The following is a 20,611-nucleotide window of genomic DNA, read 5'->3' as shown; positions in this document are numbered from 1 at the left end:
ATAGACTCGCTATGTCGACCAAACTGGAGAGCAGAGGTACAATCTCAGCTCACTGCAAGCTCCGCCTCCTGGGTACACACCATTCTCCTGCCTCAGACTCCCGAGTAGCTGGGACTATAGGTGCCCGCCACCACGCCCAGCTAATTTAATTTTTGTATTTTTAGTAGAGACAGGGTTTCACTGTGTTAGCCAGGATGGTCTCGACCTCCTGACCTTGTGATCTGCCCACGTTGGCCTCCCAAAGTGCTGGGATTACAGGCAAGATCCTTGATTTCTAAAGAACTGAGTACTCTACCTTCCAGGTATGCCCACATTTATAGGTATAAGTTCTAGGCCCCAGAAGCAGCAAATACATATAGAAATGGCAAAATCTTACTAAAGATAATTTAAAATTACAGTGGAACGTTCCAAATGAACAACACTGCACTTGAAGAGTGCATTTGAAAATGAGGGCTTCCAAATTAGTCTTATCTAGGGATCCCTCTTGATGTGCAAAAGCTTCTGCAAAGATTTCAGTATTTTTATTGCTTTTAAAAAAAGACTCTATAAATAAAGATCAATTAAAAATGTAAGTAACTAATTGATAAGAAAAAATAAATCTGCTGACCTTTTGACTAAGTTACTTTCCCACCCCAAAGTCGAAAAGAAAGCTATCTTGAGTAAAGTGTTTATAAAAGGTAGGCCTTTTTTATGATCGCCATTCTAACTGGCATGAGATGGTATCTCATTGTGGTTTTGATGCTGCAGAGGATGTGGAGAAATAAGAACACTTTTACACTGTTGGTGGGAGTGAAAACAAGTTCAACCATTGTGGAAGACAGTGTGGTGATTCCTCAAGGATCTAGAACTAGAAATACCATTTGACCCAGCAATCCCATTACTGGGTATATACCCAAAGGATTATAAATCATTCTACCATAAAGACACATGCACACATACGTTTATTGTGACACTACTCACAATAGCAAGGACTTGGAACCAACCCAAATGTCCATCAATAATAGACTGGATAAGGAAAATGTGGCACATATACACCATGAAATACTATGCAGCCATAAAAAAGGATAAAAAGGATAAGTTCATGTCCTTTGCAGGGACATGGATGAAGCGGGAAACCATCATTCTCAGCAAACTAACACAAGAACAGAAAACCAAACACTGCATGTTCTCACTCATAAGTAGGAGTTGAACAATGAGAACATATGGACATAGGGAGGGGAACATCACACACTAGGGCCTGTCAGAGGGTCAGGGACTAGGAGGGGGACAACATTAGGAGAAATACCTAATGTAGGTGACAGGTTGATAGGTGCTGCAAACCACCAAAGCACGTGTATACCCATGTAACAAAACTGCACGTTCTGCACATGTACCCCAGAAATTAAAGTATAAAAATACATAAATAAATAAATAAAGATTAAGGTGGGGCGACCAGTCTTCCCACACCATGTAAACGTCAAAAAAAAAAAAAAAAAAAGAAAAAGAAAAAAGTAGGCCTTCAGGCAAAGTAGGCTTGTGTCTTCTCTTTTTCAGATCTATTCATGCTAACTGGAGGTACAGAAAATGCTGGGCCCGATGTGGTGGCTCACACCTGTAATCCCAGCACTTTAGGAGGTCAAGGCGGGTGGATCATGAGGTCAGGAGTTCAAGACCAGCCTGACCAAGAGACCAGCCTGACCAATATGGTGAAACCCTGTCTCTACTAAAAATACAAAAATTAGCCAGGCGTGATGGCAGGCACCCGTAATTTCAGCTACTTGGGAGGCTGAGGTAGGAGAATTACTTGAACCCGGGAGGCGGAGGTTGCAGTGAGCCGATATGCCATTGCACTCCAGCCTGGCAGCCTGGGCAACAGAGCTAGACTCTGACTCAAAAAAAAAAAAAACACACACACAAAAGTTGTCTTTGCCCTATTTTTTTTTTAATGGGCTACACCTTGAACTCAGTAATTTTATCTAAGAAATAGTAGCTGAAAAGGCTACCTACCTATTGAACTAAATTGACCTCCAAAATGCACTTTTCTGGTATTTAACTGGCTATCTTGAAACCTTTTAGTAAAATAAATTTACATCTATAAAGGAAACCTCCATATATAAGTTTGTGTTCATTAGAAATGCCTGCCATTGTTTTACATTTACATAACAAGTCATGCTTTCTTTAAGGTGCTTTTCTGACCATTTCCTCTTAATTGAACTTTCATTTACATCAGGTTTTCCTTGGTTTGAACAAATGATGCTATTATATTTCGGCCTAAAATCTTAGCTATGTGCTTTTGAAATAAAGTTTCTTGTTTCACCTGAGCTGTCCTTTAGAAATGCAAATTTAGAGCTGCCTAGCTAACAATTGCTTAGGGCAATGAAACAGGGCAATTGAAAGAGAGATAGTCTGAATGGGGGGAAAAAACTGAAAGCCAGCAAATGAAAACACTTTATGAAAGCTGTAAATCTGCTTCTGTCTATGTGTCTCTATGTCTGTATGTCTATATGTGTTATTTGTAGATGATAATGTTTGGTAAATAAAGCTAGCTTCAAAGTTGTTGGTAAAATAGGAATGGCTTCAAAATTGTTGGTGAAATACAATTCAATAATTGCTTGATTTGACGGTGAGCTTATGTATGTTTTTGGTTTTGAGCCTCTAGCTTCAGGGGTCTGGATAGATGGTCATTGTGAGGCCTAGAGATATGTTCTCAACACCTAGACCAGAGGCTACAAGGCAGAATCAATGGCATTTTTGTTGCTTCGTAATTGATCAGAAACAAAACATTGGTCCACTCTTTAACCTACGTCATAGATTAAAGAGAACATTGCCTGCATAAGTTAAAGAGTACATTGCCAGGAGGCTATTGCCCGCCTGGATGGGCATCATTTGTTAGGTCTCTTTTCCCATGGTTTGGAGTAAATGAGGCAATAGTTAGAAATTTATCCCTCACGCTGGGCTCTATAACAGATTGTACTGCAAAGGCTATGGTTTCACAAAGGATTTAAAATTCTCTTGTTAAAGTTACGCTAAATAACAGAATTGATCTAGATGACTTACTGGCTAAACAAAGAAGTACTGGCCGTTGCTGATACTTCTAGTTGCACGTAGAGGCATACATTGGATGTTATGGAGATTCAGTAGTAGGAGATTAATGAGCAGACTGCTTGGTTGAAAATGGTAGACATTTTATGTAGCCCATTCTTTGATCTATTTGATTTTAGTTGGTTTGGTTCACTGGGACCTGGCTAAGGAGCACACCCCAAACTCTTGGTATTATCCTCCTGATAGACATAATAGTCTCCCTGGTGCACTGTATTCTCTCAAAAGTTTTAAATGTTTGCATGCAGCCATCTCAATGATGTCAAATGATCTCTCTTCAACTGTAGTGATAAAAGCTCAAAGGAAAAATGTGAGCACCATAACTTGTGAATGACGTGGTGAGACCGGAAACTCAGAAAGATGGTAACTGAGTGTGGCACGAAGGCAGTATGTTTTGGACATACTCTCATCTAAGTGAGAAACTGACCAAAAGGGGGAAATTGCTAAACAAAAAATAACCTGAAGTCCTTGTTTCCACCTTACAAGCCAGTCACTGAGTTTTGGCTAATCAAAGGTGGTCAACCATTCAAACCATGTTCAAATAAGGCAAACACTGGGCTATAGCCAACATGGCTGCTCTGTACCTCACTTCCATTTTCTGTAGCCTACTTTCTTTCTCTGTAAATTTTTCACCATGTGGCTACACTGGAGTCTCTCTGAACCTATTCTGATTCGGGGGCTGCCCGATTTGTGAATCATTCTGTGCTCAAACTCTGTTAAACATCATTTGTCTAAGATTTTTCTTTAAACAATAACCAGTGATTTTCCAAAGCCAAGATTCTAAACAATGCATGCTGATTCCTGATGCCACCTACTTAATCATGGCACTGTGGCACTACTTCCCTCATTAGAGGGAGGGTCATGTATGGTGTGGCCTTATGTGTATCATATGGAGTTCATGAAATGGGCACATTTGACTTAGCAGTGAAACTAGTGTTTCTCCTAAGCAGTCTGACTCATTTCTGTGGGAAATATTGTAGCTTCTTTAGTATTTACCAATTATTTATCTTATTGTACTTTAGGTAGAGATCATGAGTAGGGTGGTACATTTTGGTTTTGGTCACTGTAATGTGGGAATCCTAAAACAATAGTCAAACTTTTCTCAATTTTAGATAGTTTGTAGAATGACATTCATGTGTCATTTAAAAGGACTTTAATTGATAGAGGATCATTGTTCTTGGAGTCAAATTGGTCTGGTTTCCAGTCTTCCTGTTTCTATCACCTATCAGCTTTCATGTGCTGGACAAGTCTCTCTCTCTCTCTTTCTCTCTCTCTCTCTCTCTGACACACACACACACACACACACACACACACACACACACACCCCTTCCTTGTATAAGAAGTGAAGATTTCTAATTCATAGGAATCTTGGGGAAAACTAAATAGGATAAAATGTAAAGCACTTAGCAAAATGTGTCACTTACAAAGTAGATACTGAGTAAATGAGTAAATGTTACTTCTCTTTCCTTCTCTGCCTGCCCTGCTGCTATATTTTAAACTCTGGTTACTGACAGTTTTATGTAACTGCTATGAAATCTGAAGGGAACTGAACTGTCAGTCTAATTCATGGGAATTGGCTATTTTCACAATGGTGTTTTAGGGCCCCAAATGTGTGGCATAGCTATATGTGTCAGTCACAGGAAAAATGAAGGAAGCTTATTTGGATACTATTTTACTAATCATTGGTACCTATCTCTGGTTGTGGTGGGCTACCTTATTTATATTACTTAAAATTATATTTAAAGCAAACATTCCCACAATTGTTGATGATAAAGTGTAGTTTCATATCTAGCCCTGCCAAACCTTTGCATATCACTTTGTGTTTTGTTCCTATATGTTGCTAACCTCAGTGCCATCTTCAATATGCTTAACTGTATGCTATGTGTAACGTTAAAACGATTTTATGAAGTTATTTTTAAACATACTTAAATAATATTATTAATCTTATGAAAATGTAACAAATGTTACTAACCTGGATTAATATCTAGTCTGATTTTAAAACTGTAGAATCTAGTGCAAAGACTGATTTTCTTGAGGACATATGGAATCTGTGAATTTCTAGATCAAAATCCTTCTAACATTTATGAGATATTTTGAACTTCCCAAATAAATAGCATCACTAGTGTCCTTTCTCATAGAAAAAAAATGCATAAATACAAATACATTTTGCTCAGCTTTCAGTGGTACTTACATGCAAAGAAATGAAGCAAAGTTTTGTTTGTTTAAAGTAAATCTAATACTGTCTAAGTCATTTTATATGGCTAGATCATGTAGAAGCATTTTAAAGCCTGAATCACCTCAATTCACCACTTTCTCTTGTAGAACACCAATAATGATTAATAATAATAATAATAATATCTTCAACTTACTGAGCTTTTAATATGCCTGGCAGTTGTAGATGGTGCTTGATTTTGTTGTTGTTGCTGTTTGTTTGTTGCCATGCAACTACCATTCATTACATACTTTGGGTAGTTTTATCTCAATTTTTCCTCTTGAAATCCACCCTGCTACCCTCCCACTTCTGGATAAAGTTGACACTGCTAGCTCCAAGGACAGATTATATCATCCAGGTCAGCCAGCCATATTCCTCAGACCTTGCTAATGAATTCAGTGGCAGATGCTCTCATATTCTGGAATTTTACTCACCTTCCTTACAAGCTAATAAGTTAGTCTGTTGCTGTTTCATAAAGGTTGGCAGAAGATACAAGATTCCTGGGTCAGGCAGAGGACTTTATTGCTCATGGCACAGCCAGCAAGCATGATTTGCATTAGTTCTCTTTGCCTCCCGTTCTCATATGGGTGATGCGCTATGAGTCCAGATGGATGCTATGCAGCAGTGGGTTTTGTCACAGTTGAAGGACACTGATCTTGGAGAAACCACCACTTTATAGCAAGCAGTAACCAAGCCTTCTTTCTGACCTTGAAATAGACATTAGCTGATTGCTCAAGATTGGTTGCTGCAAACACAACCTTGAGAAATAATCCAGGTACAGAACAGTCAGCAGTCAGGGCCTCACATTCTTGGCATACTCAGCAAAATATATGGAGGGCAAAAAATGCAGAGAGGACTGCCTCCTAACAGAAAAATGTTCTCAGACAGCCCAAAAGAGAAAATAACATGTTCTCTTTCCTTTGAAATTTGAGCCTGGAAAGAAGACATGTTTTACTTTCTGCATCTATCTTACCACAAAGAAATAACCAGACTGAGTATGAAGCCAACATGGCACAAGTCAGAGATGAGAAATGGAGACTGAAAAAAGATTCTAGTGAGTTGTGGGTCAAGTGCACCCTGAAGCCGGATCTTCTCAAGACTTTTCACTCATGTGAGCTAATTGAGTTTTCACACTAAAACAGTTCTGACTGATTTGGCATTTGACATGCATTGTTTCATCACAACAGCCCTATGGAAGAGATGTCATTATCTTGACCTTATAGATGAGTGAAATGTGCATCATAAAGATTCAGTTGCCCACTATTACACAACAACAAAACAGAGTCACATCTGCTGATGGGAAACTCCATGCTCTTAACACTTAAATTATTAGTACTCAAACTTTATTGTACTTTAGAATCATTGAGAATTGAGATCTACCCCAGACCTAATTAATCAAAATATCTATGGGTGAGGCACAGAGGCCATGGATTTTTAATAAGTTCTCAGATGATTCTGATGCTAGAATTATGGATCACTTGTTGAGAAACAGTTGCCTTACAGGAACATGCGATTTTAGGGATCCTGCTGCCTGATTTTCTGATACTATGCCCTTATTAAAAAGTCCTGCTTCTGGAGGAATAATACTTGAAGATTTGTCAGTTATGTAAACTATAAATCAAAGGAAATCCTTTTCTGAGAAGAACTTTATTGGGAGAAGTGGAGAAAAATCAGAAAACATGAGGTCCTGAGCTGAGGGAAGGAGGGGTAGAAATGGGACCTAAAAAGGGAAAAGGGAAAAAAGACAGTCTTGAAGTTCTATTTCACCAATTACTGCCTAAGAAGTTCCTTTTTGTTTAATTAATAATTGTGTGTGTGTGTGTGTGTGTGTGTGTGTTAATTTCAGGTACCAGAGTTTATATATAGGAAGACTTGAAAGTCTTTTGAAAAAGGCATACAGACATTTTGGTTTGCTAGTTACAGTGGCTCATTGGACATAAAGGAAAATGTTTAACTTAATTATTGACTTTGAATAGACATTTTCTCACTGCTAATAAGATTAGCTAGATTAATAGTTGTTCAAGGGTTGTGGAGATGGAAAGAACAGAGTGAAAGTTATTATTCATCAATATTTGGACATTCTTTCACAGAATAGTTATGGAAGTCGTGTGTGCTACTGTAAAATATCATCCTGCTTGCCTATCATGTCTTTGTTTGTTTTTTTCTCTCTCTCTTTTTAAACTTGAGGGAAGTGTCAGTTGCCTTTTGAGATAGGTATTATTTTTTGAAAGTCAGAACTGTTTTTTTACATAGTATTCTACAGTGACCTCCTCTATGTAACATGTCCTCCTTTAAGTGGAATCTAGCATATAGTCTTTGTATTCTTAAGTTCTTAAAGCTGGGAATACTTGAAGTCTTCCTTATTAATATTTCCAAGCATGTAGGCACTGAGGGTGGGTTAGAGTTATTCAGTGACGAGTTAATATGCTAGCTGATAGCATTTCCCACTTCTCATTTTCTCTTATACTTCTTGTCCACTCAAAATTGAAGACTTAGATCAACCTGGCTTAAAGAGGTATTTATTTTTAAAGTTTTAAGTTCCTTATTACTCCAAAGAGTTCTGGTAACATTCCTGTAGTCTCAATCTTAAATGGGTATAATATTTCTAGTTTCTGGCTAATCCAGTTGAGTTTAAGGTATGTTTTGACAGTAATTACGTTTATTATAAAAGTGAACATTCTAACCAAAGTTTTAATGAGTTTATTTAAAATTATATCTTTTCTTTAGATGGTGCTCCTCTCTCCCCACTAGTATGATAAGGAAGCATTTTGATATTTCAATTTTAACTGGCTCGTTCAGTTCATAGGCCTCCTCAACTTTGTCATACTTGCAGAACCCCTTCTTTTCTAGTTGATATCAGAAGCTGGGCTGTATTTGGTCATTCCTAACACAGTCCTTTTACAAGTATGCTCACTCGAATACCCTGTCTCCAGATATGTAACAAAATACTAAGTGATCACTTACAACATTATCTCTGTGTCTGCCTTCCCCTTGGGAAACCATGTCATTTCAACATTGTGGAAACTGTATTCTTTTAAAGCCAACAAACTGAAATGTATTGAATGAAAAGAAAGATATCCATCTGCATATGTGGAAGAGGTTCTCAGTAGCTCAAAGTTGTGTGGTCCAATGAGAGAGAAACATAGACTTTGCAATACTGTATTTTACAAGTACCTACCACAGTTATGTGTGCTACAGGCAAAAGTTATATGAACATCTATTAATTACTTCAGTTTAATACCACACTCTGATGTGGTACATTGGAATAAAAAGGAATGAACGAGACTTTCAAACAGAATCCCATTGTTAAAGTGTTTTCAGATCAATACAAATATGACATCTCTATTATTTGTTTAAAATAGGTTGGAAATACATTGCCATTTTAAAAATGAATCATCCCTACTATTCTTCAGATGATATTCTTACCTTTTTTCTCAAGCCAAAATTACATGTTCAACATTTTTGTACAATGGTCCGGGTTAAAATGGATGAGGAGTCAAAGGTTTTCAAGTGTGATCCTTTTCTGTGGGTAGTATCTAAGATGACCTGGGAAATGCTACTCTGGGAACACAAAGGTCACTTATAAAAAAGATAGTAATTCACAGACATTAAACTAATATGTTTTAACTTCTATAAATCATGTTTCATTTTAGTCTCTCTCTCTGAGGAGAGGCTCATTACATTAGGGTGGGAGAGGGCTTGATTCCAACTCTTTATAGGTAATACAAACATGCTTGGAAATCAGGTAGGTGTGTGTTTAGGGGAGGAGCAGGAGGGATTACTAAATACTTTTCCTGCTACAGCACATCAAGGGGTAAGACTGAAGGACTAAACTACGATCTTTTTCCTCTAGTGTAAAGGTGAGGTAGGGAGAGTGGAATGTTTTAATAAGTGAGGCTGACAAAATTAAAGAGAGATGAAGAAGTCCTGAAAGCCACAGAAAAAAAGAGACGCATGGTCAGGTCGAGCAGATTCTAAGGGTTGCCAGTCTACAGCTATTGAGGTCCCCTGTGGTCACTGAGCCAAGAGTTTTACCATGCGGCCTCTGCGGCAGGGTGAGCTCACTCCTCAGCAGAGGCTAGGGGAGACCATGGGGCTCGTGGGCTGTACTGGGACCATAGAAGACTCAGAGAAAGCTACAGCCCACAGGAACTGAAGTGCAGGCCTCCCCAAGCTGAGAGGTTGATTCACAGGCTCTGACAGCTGCAGACTTCAACAAACTGCAGCCAGGAAGCAGACAGATAGACAAAAGACCTGGCCTCAGAGAGCAAAAGGAAGAGAGAGCTCCTTTCCCAAGGACTTGACCTTATCCCTTCCTCCAGTAGCATGCATAAAACCTCCTCCTCATATTCATTCTAAAGCCATTATAGGGATGTCAAAAGAGAAAGAGGAGGCCAGCTGAGAGGCTGTCCAAACTTATTCAAATGAAATTTTTAATTTTTTCATGGCTATTTAAATTTTTAGCTCAACTGGATGCTTGACTATTTGTTTAATTTTTTCGCTCAGCTAATGTATTGGAAGGAGCTTGGAATTTTGTTCAGATTTGTTGAAACCAAATGATAAAATGTGTTTTCTCTGCACATCTAAGTTACGAGTTTAATTTCCCACCTTGCTGTAGCTTCTAAAAATAACAAAAGAGACTTGCATAGTGAGAGAAAAAAAGAAATGACTTAAGTCCAGTTATCCTTAGTCATATTGTGATGATGTATAGAACCATATAAAGCATAGAGTTACAGGGCATTTGAAGGCATTTGAACTCTGCGTCCCCAACTCTACTTCTGGAATCACTGCTATTACCTGCTTGGAAAATATTGCTTTTTGCTCATTTTGATATGAAAATAAAACTGCTCTTTTTAAAGTCTGTTAAAAAAAAACTTTCCTCGTGATTTCTTACATTCTCCAGAGATCGATATGGCCATCACTGAACAAGGTAGACAATATGTCTTCTTATGTCAAAATCTGATTTTTCTATTTCTTTTACCCACTGTCTTCTGGGACATCTTTAGGAGATCGTTTTCTCCTTCCGTTATGTTTCCTCAGGATGTAAATCAGCAATTACTTAGCTCCCAAAACAAACTCTGAGGTTATAAATGAGGATAGACAGTAATTTTATCTGTGAGAGATTAAGACATCATCCAGTTAGTTTGGTAACAACGGAGTGCAACTGAGTGCATTGCTTCCTATTCATTCTGGCTCAACTTTTTCTTCTTTCTATCTGTCCACCTCTCTCTCCCTTTTTGAACTAGCTGACTTTTCTTTTTAACAAAATAATTCAGAGTATAACCACAAACTTGGTAAAATTCCCAAAAGTAATCTGAAAACTTTCTTCTTAAAATCTAAGTGACACGTAAGTCAACTAAGCTAGTGTGTGTGTGTGAGTGTGTGTGTGTTACCAAGTAATCCACTGAAACAATAAAATTCAAATAGCAAAGGCAACTTGCAACAGCATAATACATCTGTTTATTTAGTTAATATTACAATGATAACAGGTTAAAAGCACTAAATTTGTATCCTCTTAGAAGGATAATAATTAAGATTTTGATTTATAAATTTCACAGTTCTTAACCATTAAAAATCTATTTTCCAAAGGAGTAATAATATACATTTTTTTTAAGGGACAGATCTAAACTTTCTGATTTATGACCCAAAACATATTTATTAGTTTAAACAAAACATTAGGGATATCTTAACTCTTGGTTACTGCTTTCAGGAAAGCACAAAGTTGTTGAAGCAAATATACACAAAACGTATTTTTTAGTAGTGATTTCAACCATTGTATATCATGTCAATGAGTGAACCTGAGAACCCCAGATTTAGTATCTCCAGATCTTTGTAACACATTCTAGCTTAAACAATCAACCAACAAACATGTATTTAGTGCCTACTATGTACAAGCCAGCATACTAAAGCAATACAGGAAATACAAATAATTAAAATGATTGGCCTCAACCTGCTCAGGCTTCCAATGTAGCTGGTAATATTAAACACAGACCAAATTATTCCACTTTCAATGTCCTCAAAAAAAGTGATGATGTTAACTGGATCATATGTAAGAATTGCCTCTGCTGGAACCTAGAGGAAGCCGGGGTATCTTCAACTGTGATTAAAGTCTCTGTCTGAATTAGATTCCTCAGCTCCAGGTTTGAGTGCTGCTTAAACTCCTGAAACTGAAAGTGTTCCAGCCAGACTCACACCTGTCACCATTAGTGGCTATACTTAGACTCATGACAATGGAGCAAGATAAACAAGTATATCTATGTCCACATCGTATATATATATATGTAGATATATATACACTCAAAACATATATAAGGTGATGTTCCCCTATATATGTCTCCTGGAAAGCCAGGAGTTCAGGACTTTCCGTTGTGCATGGAGAGGAGGATAACCCACATTATCATTTATTTATTATCCTAATAAGACAAACAAGAGACTATAGTAAGAAAAGTATGAAAAATCTCCAAACTTCATTCAACACAATCAAAAATAGAAAAGCTAGAGGAAAGGATAAGACAAGAGGCCCCAGCACTGAGGAGAGGCGTTGAGATGACCAGGGAGTGGGGCGAGAGCTTGCCCCCACTTCCACTTCCGTGCCCACCCCCGGGGTCCCAAAGAAAAGACCTGGGGCTAGGCAAGCAGAGAAAAGGAAAGCAGAGACACATTTTCCAACCCCACAAATAAATTAATAAATACATAAGTTAAACAAGAAAATAACTTTTAGGCACCGCTTGAAAGGCAGCAACCCTCTAGAGACCAGGCAGGCCCCACTCTGGAGCCGGCAGGTTGTGGCGACACCGCCAACACTGGCGGACTCTGAAGACGTCGCCCTAACTCCCCTGCCCCTGGCGCCCGGTCTTTTGAGATGCCCTGGAGCAGGACACCCTATCTCTTGTTACTTTTAGGTCGGTTCCTCCCGAAGCTTGGGTAAGGGAGAAAGCCAAGGCGAGCTGTAGCCCTGCAACCGAACCCCGAACCCCGAGGAAGGTGCGCCCTGCACTACCCTGCCCTGCCTAACGCAAACGCGCAGCCCGGGAGCGCCCAACGCTTGGTCTTTGAAAACGCCCAGCAGGAAGGTGATTCCTATTACGCGCCCCCCACTCTGACCTCGCAATCTTGTAAAAACTCCTCATTCGACCCTCCTTTTTGCTCCAAAAGAGGGCTCGGATGGGGACTCCAGAAAGCCTGGAGGTCGAGGCGCCGGACCTATTTTACTAAGCACCTGGCACCACTCTGGGTGGAGTGAGAATGGTGGTGGCGGGCGGGGGAGGGAGAGGCAGGGAAAGATGCACCTTCACCCAAGAGTAGGCGAAAAGACCAGCTGCTTAGATCTTTCTTAAGTCCGACTTTCCTTAAGGTAGGGCTGCGCAAAGGGAGAGCGGTCATTCCCGAGACTCCAGTAGGGGCACCAGGCAGAACCCAGACAGCGGCCCCGCGCGGCTAGGGATTAACTCCTAGGGAAACCAGTGGCGGTATCCGTGGCTCTGCTTAAACAAACAGAAATAACAACTGGAGGGGCTGAGGATCAGACTGAGTTATTAATGAGTTCGTGATCTGCCCTGGCGGGACGGTGCGGAAGAAAGGATCGAAGTTGCAGGGTAGGGAAAATAGAAGGGTCAGAGGAGTAAACGCAGTGGAGGAAGGAACAGAAAGTAGGAGACCCAGAAAAAGGTAACCCAAAAGCCTTCCCAGTTTCTACGCAAAGCTCTCACTTCTACCATTGTCGCGCGCCTTTCCTGGGTCCCTCCGTCAGAGGCTCGCAGTGTCCTAGCCCCATGTTATCCCGACCGCACCCTGGTGCACTGGATATCGTCCCTTTCGCACCCGGTCTTCCCTTCTCCTCATTCTCCCCCTCTTTTGGAGCAGGGCCCCTGCGTGGCCAAGCCTCAGAGCGTCGTGATCCGGGACGTGCAGGTGCCATTACGGAAGACGCCGCCGGACTCCAGGTTCTCAGGTTGGAAATCTTCCACGCTGTAGGCACGGCTCTTGAGTGCGGTGGCGTAATAGTCAACCGGCTCCTCCGCAGCGTTGTCCATCCAGCTGAGGCACAGGATGCGTTGGAAAGAGCGCTTGAAGTTGTCTGAGAGAAAGCCATAGAGGATGGGGTTGGCGCAGCTGTTGGCATAGCCGAGGATGACCGACAGCTGGCTCACCGTGGCGTCGTCCTGCTCAGCAAACACGTTGACCAGCTGCACCACGTAGAAAGGCATCCAGCAGATGACAAACACCATCACCACCATCATCACCATTAAGGTGATCTTGCGCTCCGAGCGCTTGCGCTGCTGCCAGCCGGCCTTGAGGGCCACCATGCGCATCTTGGCAATGATGAGCACGTAGCACAGGCAGATAGCCCCGACGGGCAGCAGGAAGCCCATGAGAAATGTGTACAACACGAAGCCCACCAGCCAGCGTTGAGCGGGCTCTGGCATGAGCATGTTGCAGGCCACCGTGCCGTCGCTGTTGGCCGCGGCTGGCGAGAGAAAGACCACGCATGGGCAGCGATGACTACAGCCGATAGCACCCACACGCCCAGGTTTACTACCTTGCGCCACGGGTGCGCGGCGTAGCGGGCCGCCTTGATCGGATGCACCACAGCCACGTAGCGGTCCACGCTAAGCACAGTCAGACAGTAGATGCTGGTGAACATGTTGACCGCGTCCACGCTGAGCACGAGGCGGCAGAGCAGCGCACCGAAGGGCCAGTGGCGCAACAACGTGGAGGTGACCAGGAAGGGCACGCTGAGCATGAGCAGCTCATCAGCAATGGCCAGATTTAGGATATAGATGTTGGTGGCCGTCTTCATCTTGGCATAGCGCAGGATCACGTAGATGACCATAGAGTTCCCACACAGCCCCACCAGGCACACCACGGAGTAGATGAAAGAGATGAGGATAGCGCTGCCCTGGCCCTCGCTCAAGGTCCCGTTCTGGGACGCGTTTCTCCCCGGCTCCTCCATGCCGTCCGCAGCGCCGGCCCCGGGGCCCCTGCTGCCGCCGCCTTCGCCGCAGCTGCCCGGGCTGGGGCTAGGAGAGGAGGAAGGAGAGGAGGCGGTGCCATTGGGGAACATCCCAGCTGACGGGCCCAGTGAGGCTGCCAGGGCTGGGGCTCTCTCCTCGTGCACCTGCCGCCTGTGCGATCTCTCCGCACCCTACCGCTTGCCTGCAGCCCACAGCCGCCTAGCGCCTCCGGGTAGAGCGCAACCGCTGCGGGGAGCGCGGCTCCTACCGGCGCCGGCGGGGCGCACAGCCCAGCGGTTGCCTGGGCGCTGCCGTTTGCAGCTCCGGGGTGCTCGGGCACACGCTACCGTGGAGAGGGGAGGCCAGGATGCGGGAGCCCCGAGCGGCACAGCCATTAACTGGCGCGGCTCTGGGCTGGTGAATGATTAATAGGCACCACCAGCGCGTCAGCAGCTACGAAAAAAGTGAGTGGGGGTGGAGAAAGAGAGGGAGGAGAGCACATAGGTGGCTTGTTCCCCCTCCTCCCATTCTTTTTCCTTCCCAGTCCTGCACTCTGCTTAACTTCAGTGGCTGCTTCCGGGGTTCCCTGGCAGCACCATCTCTCTCTCAGATGAACCAAGAGAGTTCCTCGGTTTTACTGGAGAGCGGGTGGGAACCAAAGGTATAGATTCTGTCCCATCCCACTCCTCTCCTACCCAAAGCAAAGACTCAAACGGACCCATGAACATGGATGTCTGGAGTTCATCTCAGTTTCCCTCTATTGCTGCCCTTTTCTCTGGAGACCCCAGATCCTCTCCCGTCCTGCAGTCCAGAACCCTACTCTCCCTCTTCGCACCCTCGCTTGCCTTGCAGACCCGCCGGGAAAGCTCTGGGCCCTCCTTACCCAGAGCGCTCAACCTCCAGACTGAGGAGTAGATGGCCGGTGTAAAGTGCATGAGCGGTCTGATAGGTTGACGTTCTTCGCGCAGTCCAACTCCCTTCTTTGCGCCTGGCCCCAGCACAGGTGCCCACACAATTACTCTAAGAGTCGCGGAAACTGACCCTAAGCTGCGAGCCTTATGAGAAGAAAGGGCAACCACCGTGCGTTAGGGGCTTCTGCACTATAACACAGCAGGCAGCTTAGGCTGTTGGAAGTGTTCAGGGACCTGAGTGAACCATTTGCAAATCTCTTAATAAAGCTCGTAGCGTTCAGATCCCCCTGTGTCTACCACAGGAATATCGACTGCAGAAACGAGGACGCGTGGCTGGGAGCTCTGGAGGAGCTTGAGACTCCCTACAGAACGTGCCAGGCGCGGTATTGGGAGTCCACCTAGATGTTCACTCGGGAAAGATAAGGCTGCGCCGCTTGGAAGGGCTCCACCTGCGTCCCTGCTGTACTTTGTACCCTGGAGAGTTGGCGGGTTCTGGGAGACGAGAGTTTAAAGGCTTGGGCGGGCGGGGACGCCAGCTCTTCTAAATCCAGGTGAGGAGCTGCCGCCATGCGATGACCAGACCTGTCACCAACCACAGGAACGGCAGGGCGACATTCGAATTTTTCCGGGAAGTGCTAGGATGACAGCTCTTTCTGAGGCTTGATGTGTGACCTGGATCTGAGTCACGTGCCCAAACCATTAGGAGACATCACTGTAGGCAAGCCGGAGGCTCGCTGACTTCATTTAAGAATCAAAACGGTTTCCCTGTAAGAAAGAATGGATGTTCAATCATCAGGATTTCAAACGAACCCTGGGACTTCCCACCATTCTTACCCTAGGGTCTCTTTGGCTTTCCAACGGTTCCTGTGGAAGGAAGAATCACATTCCATGCAACTCCCCTGTTCCTTTTCAAAAACGTTGCTTTGCTCGGTAAGATCCCTGCAAGTCTTTATCTGAAACTTGTCTGTTCACAGGAAGAGTGACCCGCAGCAGCTTATTGCTGTGCCTCCTTCAAGGTTTGCTGTCTCCAGTTTTTCCTTAGTTTCTCCTTCTCCTCAACCAGGCTGTGCCCACTGTACTGAGTCTCAGTTTTCCTCCTCTCAGTAGACTTTACTCCAAGGAGAGGCTAAACTCCTCATGGAGGCTATCTGTACCAGTCCTGAATGAAGAAATGGATGCAGAAATTAAAAACAAAAAAGTATAATTCCTAATGCCCTGTTGCTTTATACAGGTAATCACTTACATATAATGTATGTGTTTTAGTTCTCAAAACTAAATGTCTTGAAAAGGAAAGAATAACTTCTGTAGTGTGTTGATGATAGCAATCAAAGATTAAAATAAATGATGGCAGACTTTCATAGGAATGTGTGCAATTATTAATGAGGAATGTGCTAGGGTGGAATCTGAGGTTTCATAAGGCTCAAACTGTTTTAACCCATTGTTTTACCTGAACAAATTGCCTTCTTTAAAGTGGAATGTACAATTGGTGTTTAGCTATATTTATTTTTCCTTTACAAATACAGCACATATGGAGAGAAAATAAATGTTAATTAAGTTAAAAAAAAGAGAGTGGGTATTGTCCCAGAATCCCAGAAGAGCATTTCACTAGCCAAGCCTCTTATGATGGTTTAGATGCCTCTGTCAATCACTGACTAAAGACACCTGACTATCTGTACCTCTGGGAGCTTGAATTTCAACAGGCATTATTTAGATGCCTTGGCTTTGATCATGGTTGCTCTTTGAGGAGTGGGTGATGGGAGTCAGTGAAAAACTGCTCTATTGTTCAGAATTTCATTAAGTTCACTTTCAGCTCATCTTAGGGAAAACGTCTCTCAATTTTGTGGCCTCATATACAAAAGAAGAAAATTTAAGACCTGACGTGAGAATGTTTTTTTGTTGTTGTTGTTGTTTTGTTTTGTTTTTTTGTTTTTTTGTTTTTTTTTGAGATGCCACTTTTCACCCACCAGGATGGCTATAAGAAAAAATATTTTAAAACACAAAATAAATGTTAGACAGAATGTGGAGAAATCAGAACACTCATATGTTGCTGGTGGGAATAAAAAATGATGCAGCAACTTTAGAAAAAAATTTTGGTGATTAGTCAAAAAGTTTAAACTAGAATGACCATATGAGCCAGCAATTCCACTTCTATTTACTCCTCAAAATTGAAAACAGGTGTTTAAACAAAAACTTGCGTATTAACATTCATAGTGGCACTATTCATAATAGCCAAAAATTAGAAACAACCCAAATATCCATCAATTGCTGAATGAATAAATTGTGGTATATCCATACCATGGAATAGTATTCAACCATAAAAAGAAATGAAGTACTAATACATGCTTCAACATAGATGAACCTTGAAAACATTATGCAAAAGGAAAGAAGCCAGACACAAAAGGCCATGTATAGCATGATTCCATTTATATGACATGCCCAGGGTAGGCAAATACATAGAGACAATGCGAATTAGTGGTTGCCAGGGGCTGGAGTCAGTGGGGAATGAGGAAGAACTGCTTAATGGGTATGAGGTTTCTTTTTTGGGAGGTGAAAATGTTCTGGAATGAGATAGTGGTGATGATTGCATAGCATTGTGAATATGCTAAAAATCCCTGAATTGTACACTTCAAAAATGATTAAAATTATGAATTTTATATTATGGGAGTTTTACTTCAATTTTAAAAAACATGAGAGAAAGACAAAGGAGGGATTGAGATGGATATAAGCTATGAAGCATTATTAAATCTTTTCAGTCATGTATTTTTTTATTATTATTATTATTTTTTGAGACAGGGTTTTGCTCTATCACCCAGGCTGGAGTGTAGTGGCACAATCACAGTTCACTGTAGCCTTGATGTCTCAGGCTCAAGTGATCCTCCCACCGTAGCCTCTGGAGTAGCTGGGGACTACGGGTGTGCCCCACAATACCTGGCTAATTTTTAAGGTTTTTGTAGAGATGGGGTCTTCCTATGTTGCCCAGACTGGTGTGGAATTCCTGGGTTCAAGCAATTTTCCTGTCTCAGCCTCACAAATCACTGGTATTACCTGCATGAGCTGCCATGCTCAGCCCAGTCATGTATGTCTAATTATTGTATTTGTGACCTAATCTATCAACAACAACAACAACAAAAACAAACAAAGAAACAAAAAGCGTGGCAATTCTGGGCCACCACGAAGGTGGATTGGGGTTGCAGCTATTTTCAAATTGTATTAAAAGCAGGAGCCCAGTTAGAGTGCTATCTTCCCCTCAGATCTCAATTTAATGTAAATATTTCTAAAGAAACAGGAAAACTGATACAGGCATGAGATCACTTTAATTTGCAAAAAACACAGTCAGTGAATAGTCAGGACTCAACCACCTTCCTGTCTTGTTAAAACTTTTTTTTTTTTTTTTTTTTTTAAGTTCACATGTCTAAAACCTTGAAAAGATTAGGAAGAACTTGTTTTCTCCAAATAAGTTACCCGTCCTCCAGCCCTCTTTGGTTACCATCTTTCCTATGCCTCTGTGATATCAACATTTCTAGATAGAAAAGAAGGACATGTTTTCCAGAAAGGGGAAAATGAAATGTTCCAATTTAGGAAGTTGCAGATTCTTAAGCAGACTGGTTTTCTTCCCTCATTGTAACTTTCTCCTACAAGTTGTACTCTCCTGTGTTATCATGTACCAGGTGCACACTTTGATTATTATACTTATCACACTGTACTGTGGCTTTTTGCTTACTTGTCTGTACCCTCTCATAAATTTGTAAGCTTGTGGAGACCAGGGGCTTATATTTTATTTATTTTTCTATCCCCAGCATCTAGTGAAGTACCTACAAAACTGCCCCAAATCACCTTGTTTTATTTTGTCAAGGCATCCCGTGGATAGTACTTTCCTCTTTTCTAGACTATAAAATGTAGATGCAAAGAAATGAACTGTGGGCTCCTTACAAGCAGAGCTTTACTAGCTGAGGAATATCATTATGTGTAATAATTCCTTATACACTTAAATTATTCTAAATAATTTCAATTCGCATGTCCTGTATCAACAATTATTGTGCTGATGACTCATTCATTCATCATTCTTGGTCGTAAATTTCTTGGCAGAGAAATGGCTCTGGAAAATGGGTAGTACATGCGTTAGTAGCTAATGATGGTTATTTAATAGTGTCATGCAACGTGAAAGTCATCATGTGTGGAAGATCATTTCTTTTTAATTGCAGTTTTGAGCCTCAGTTGCTTTGGTGGAATAGTAATTATTAGGGCCTCAACTTCTGCTTATGTCAAAATCATTACTAATGTGGTTTTTCCAACCAGAGCCTATGTTGATCCTCAAATGAGCACCTCTAATCCATACCAGTGATACAGGGCTGGCTGGGGCCAGGGATTAAAGGGTACACTTCCTGGAACATTCTCTGCAGCAGCAGAATCAGAGTCAGGTTTACAAACACCTGTCTGGACAGATGGAACCAAACTGAGTATAAGCGGCTAACACCACTCAGCAATATGGCCCACAGCAAAGGTTGTGTCACTTAAGGACCATCTGCCACTAAGCAGTTAACATGATGTCTGTCTAATGAGAAAGTTACCAGAGCACAAATGTGGCTATAGGGCTAAGAAACAATCCTTGACTTCATTTCTCAGGAATACCCAATCACAGCAACCTTGGTAGCCTGTGGTTTAGTTCATCACCAACCTCAGCAAACTCACCCTGGCCCACTGATATTCCTATTGCCTCTTCTGTGAACAGCATGACAGAGTCTTTTTTGTGCTTTTAGGAAAGACCCATATGTTATAACAACTCATATTCTTCCCTATGTTTTCTCTACTACAAAATAATGTTTCTAAAAACAAGAATTCAGCACATACAGGAAAGTATCCATTACAAATAATGGATACATAAAAACAGAACAGGAGCACATTCATGTTATCTGTATTATTTTGAATAGTCCTTATCAGTAACACATTTTTCTGTAATAAAGTCTATTAGTTAAGGATTTTAAGATGGACTGCATTAGTTTAAAACTATCATCTCAAAATATTTTTTTGAGAACGAGTCTTGCTCTGTTGCTCAGGCTAGAGTGCAGTGGCATGATCTCGGCTCACTGCAACCCCCGCCTCCCAGGTTCAAGTGATTATGTTGCTTCTGCCTCTCGAGTAGCTAGGATTACAGGTGCCCATCATGCCCACCTAATTTGTGTATTTTTAGGAGAGACGGGGTTTTCAACATGTTGGCCAGGATGGTCTTGATCTCCTGACCTTGTGATCCACTGGCCTCAGCCTCCCAAAGTGCTGGGATTACAGGCGTGAGTCACCGCGCCCGAAAATTGTCTCAAAATCTTAAAATTTTTTTTTGATATTTCTCTTTTAGCAAAATCACAAATAAATGCTTTCAAAACTATAAACCATATTTTTGTTTCTTTTGATACTTCAATTTATGTTTGATTTTGAGCAGAGGATTTAAATACTTACAGCAA

At 41.8% G+C, this 20,611-nt stretch overlaps 1 protein-coding gene across 1 annotated transcript; it reads right to left on the bottom strand.

Moving 5' to 3' along the window:
- Nucleotides 1–10,727: 10,727 nt before the first annotated feature.
- SSTR1 (somatostatin receptor 1) lies at nt 10,728–16,066 on the bottom strand. Its single transcript, XM_017895436.1, is given in 2 exon segments — nt 10,728–13,785; nt 13,788–16,066. Coding segments are annotated over 2 exon segments (1,179 nt in total). The 5' UTR covers nt 14,355–16,066; the 3' UTR covers nt 10,728–13,173.
- Between the last annotated feature and the right edge of the window lie 4,545 nt (nt 16,067–20,611).

Source organism: Rhinopithecus bieti, unplaced genomic scaffold, assembly GCF_001698545.2.
Source record: "Rhinopithecus bieti isolate Rb0 unplaced genomic scaffold, ASM169854v2 scaffold_1306, whole genome shotgun sequence".
Taxonomy (NCBI): Eukaryota; Metazoa; Chordata; class Mammalia; order Primates; family Cercopithecidae; genus Rhinopithecus; species Rhinopithecus bieti.
This window is presented reverse-complemented; position numbering and strand designations above follow the sequence as displayed.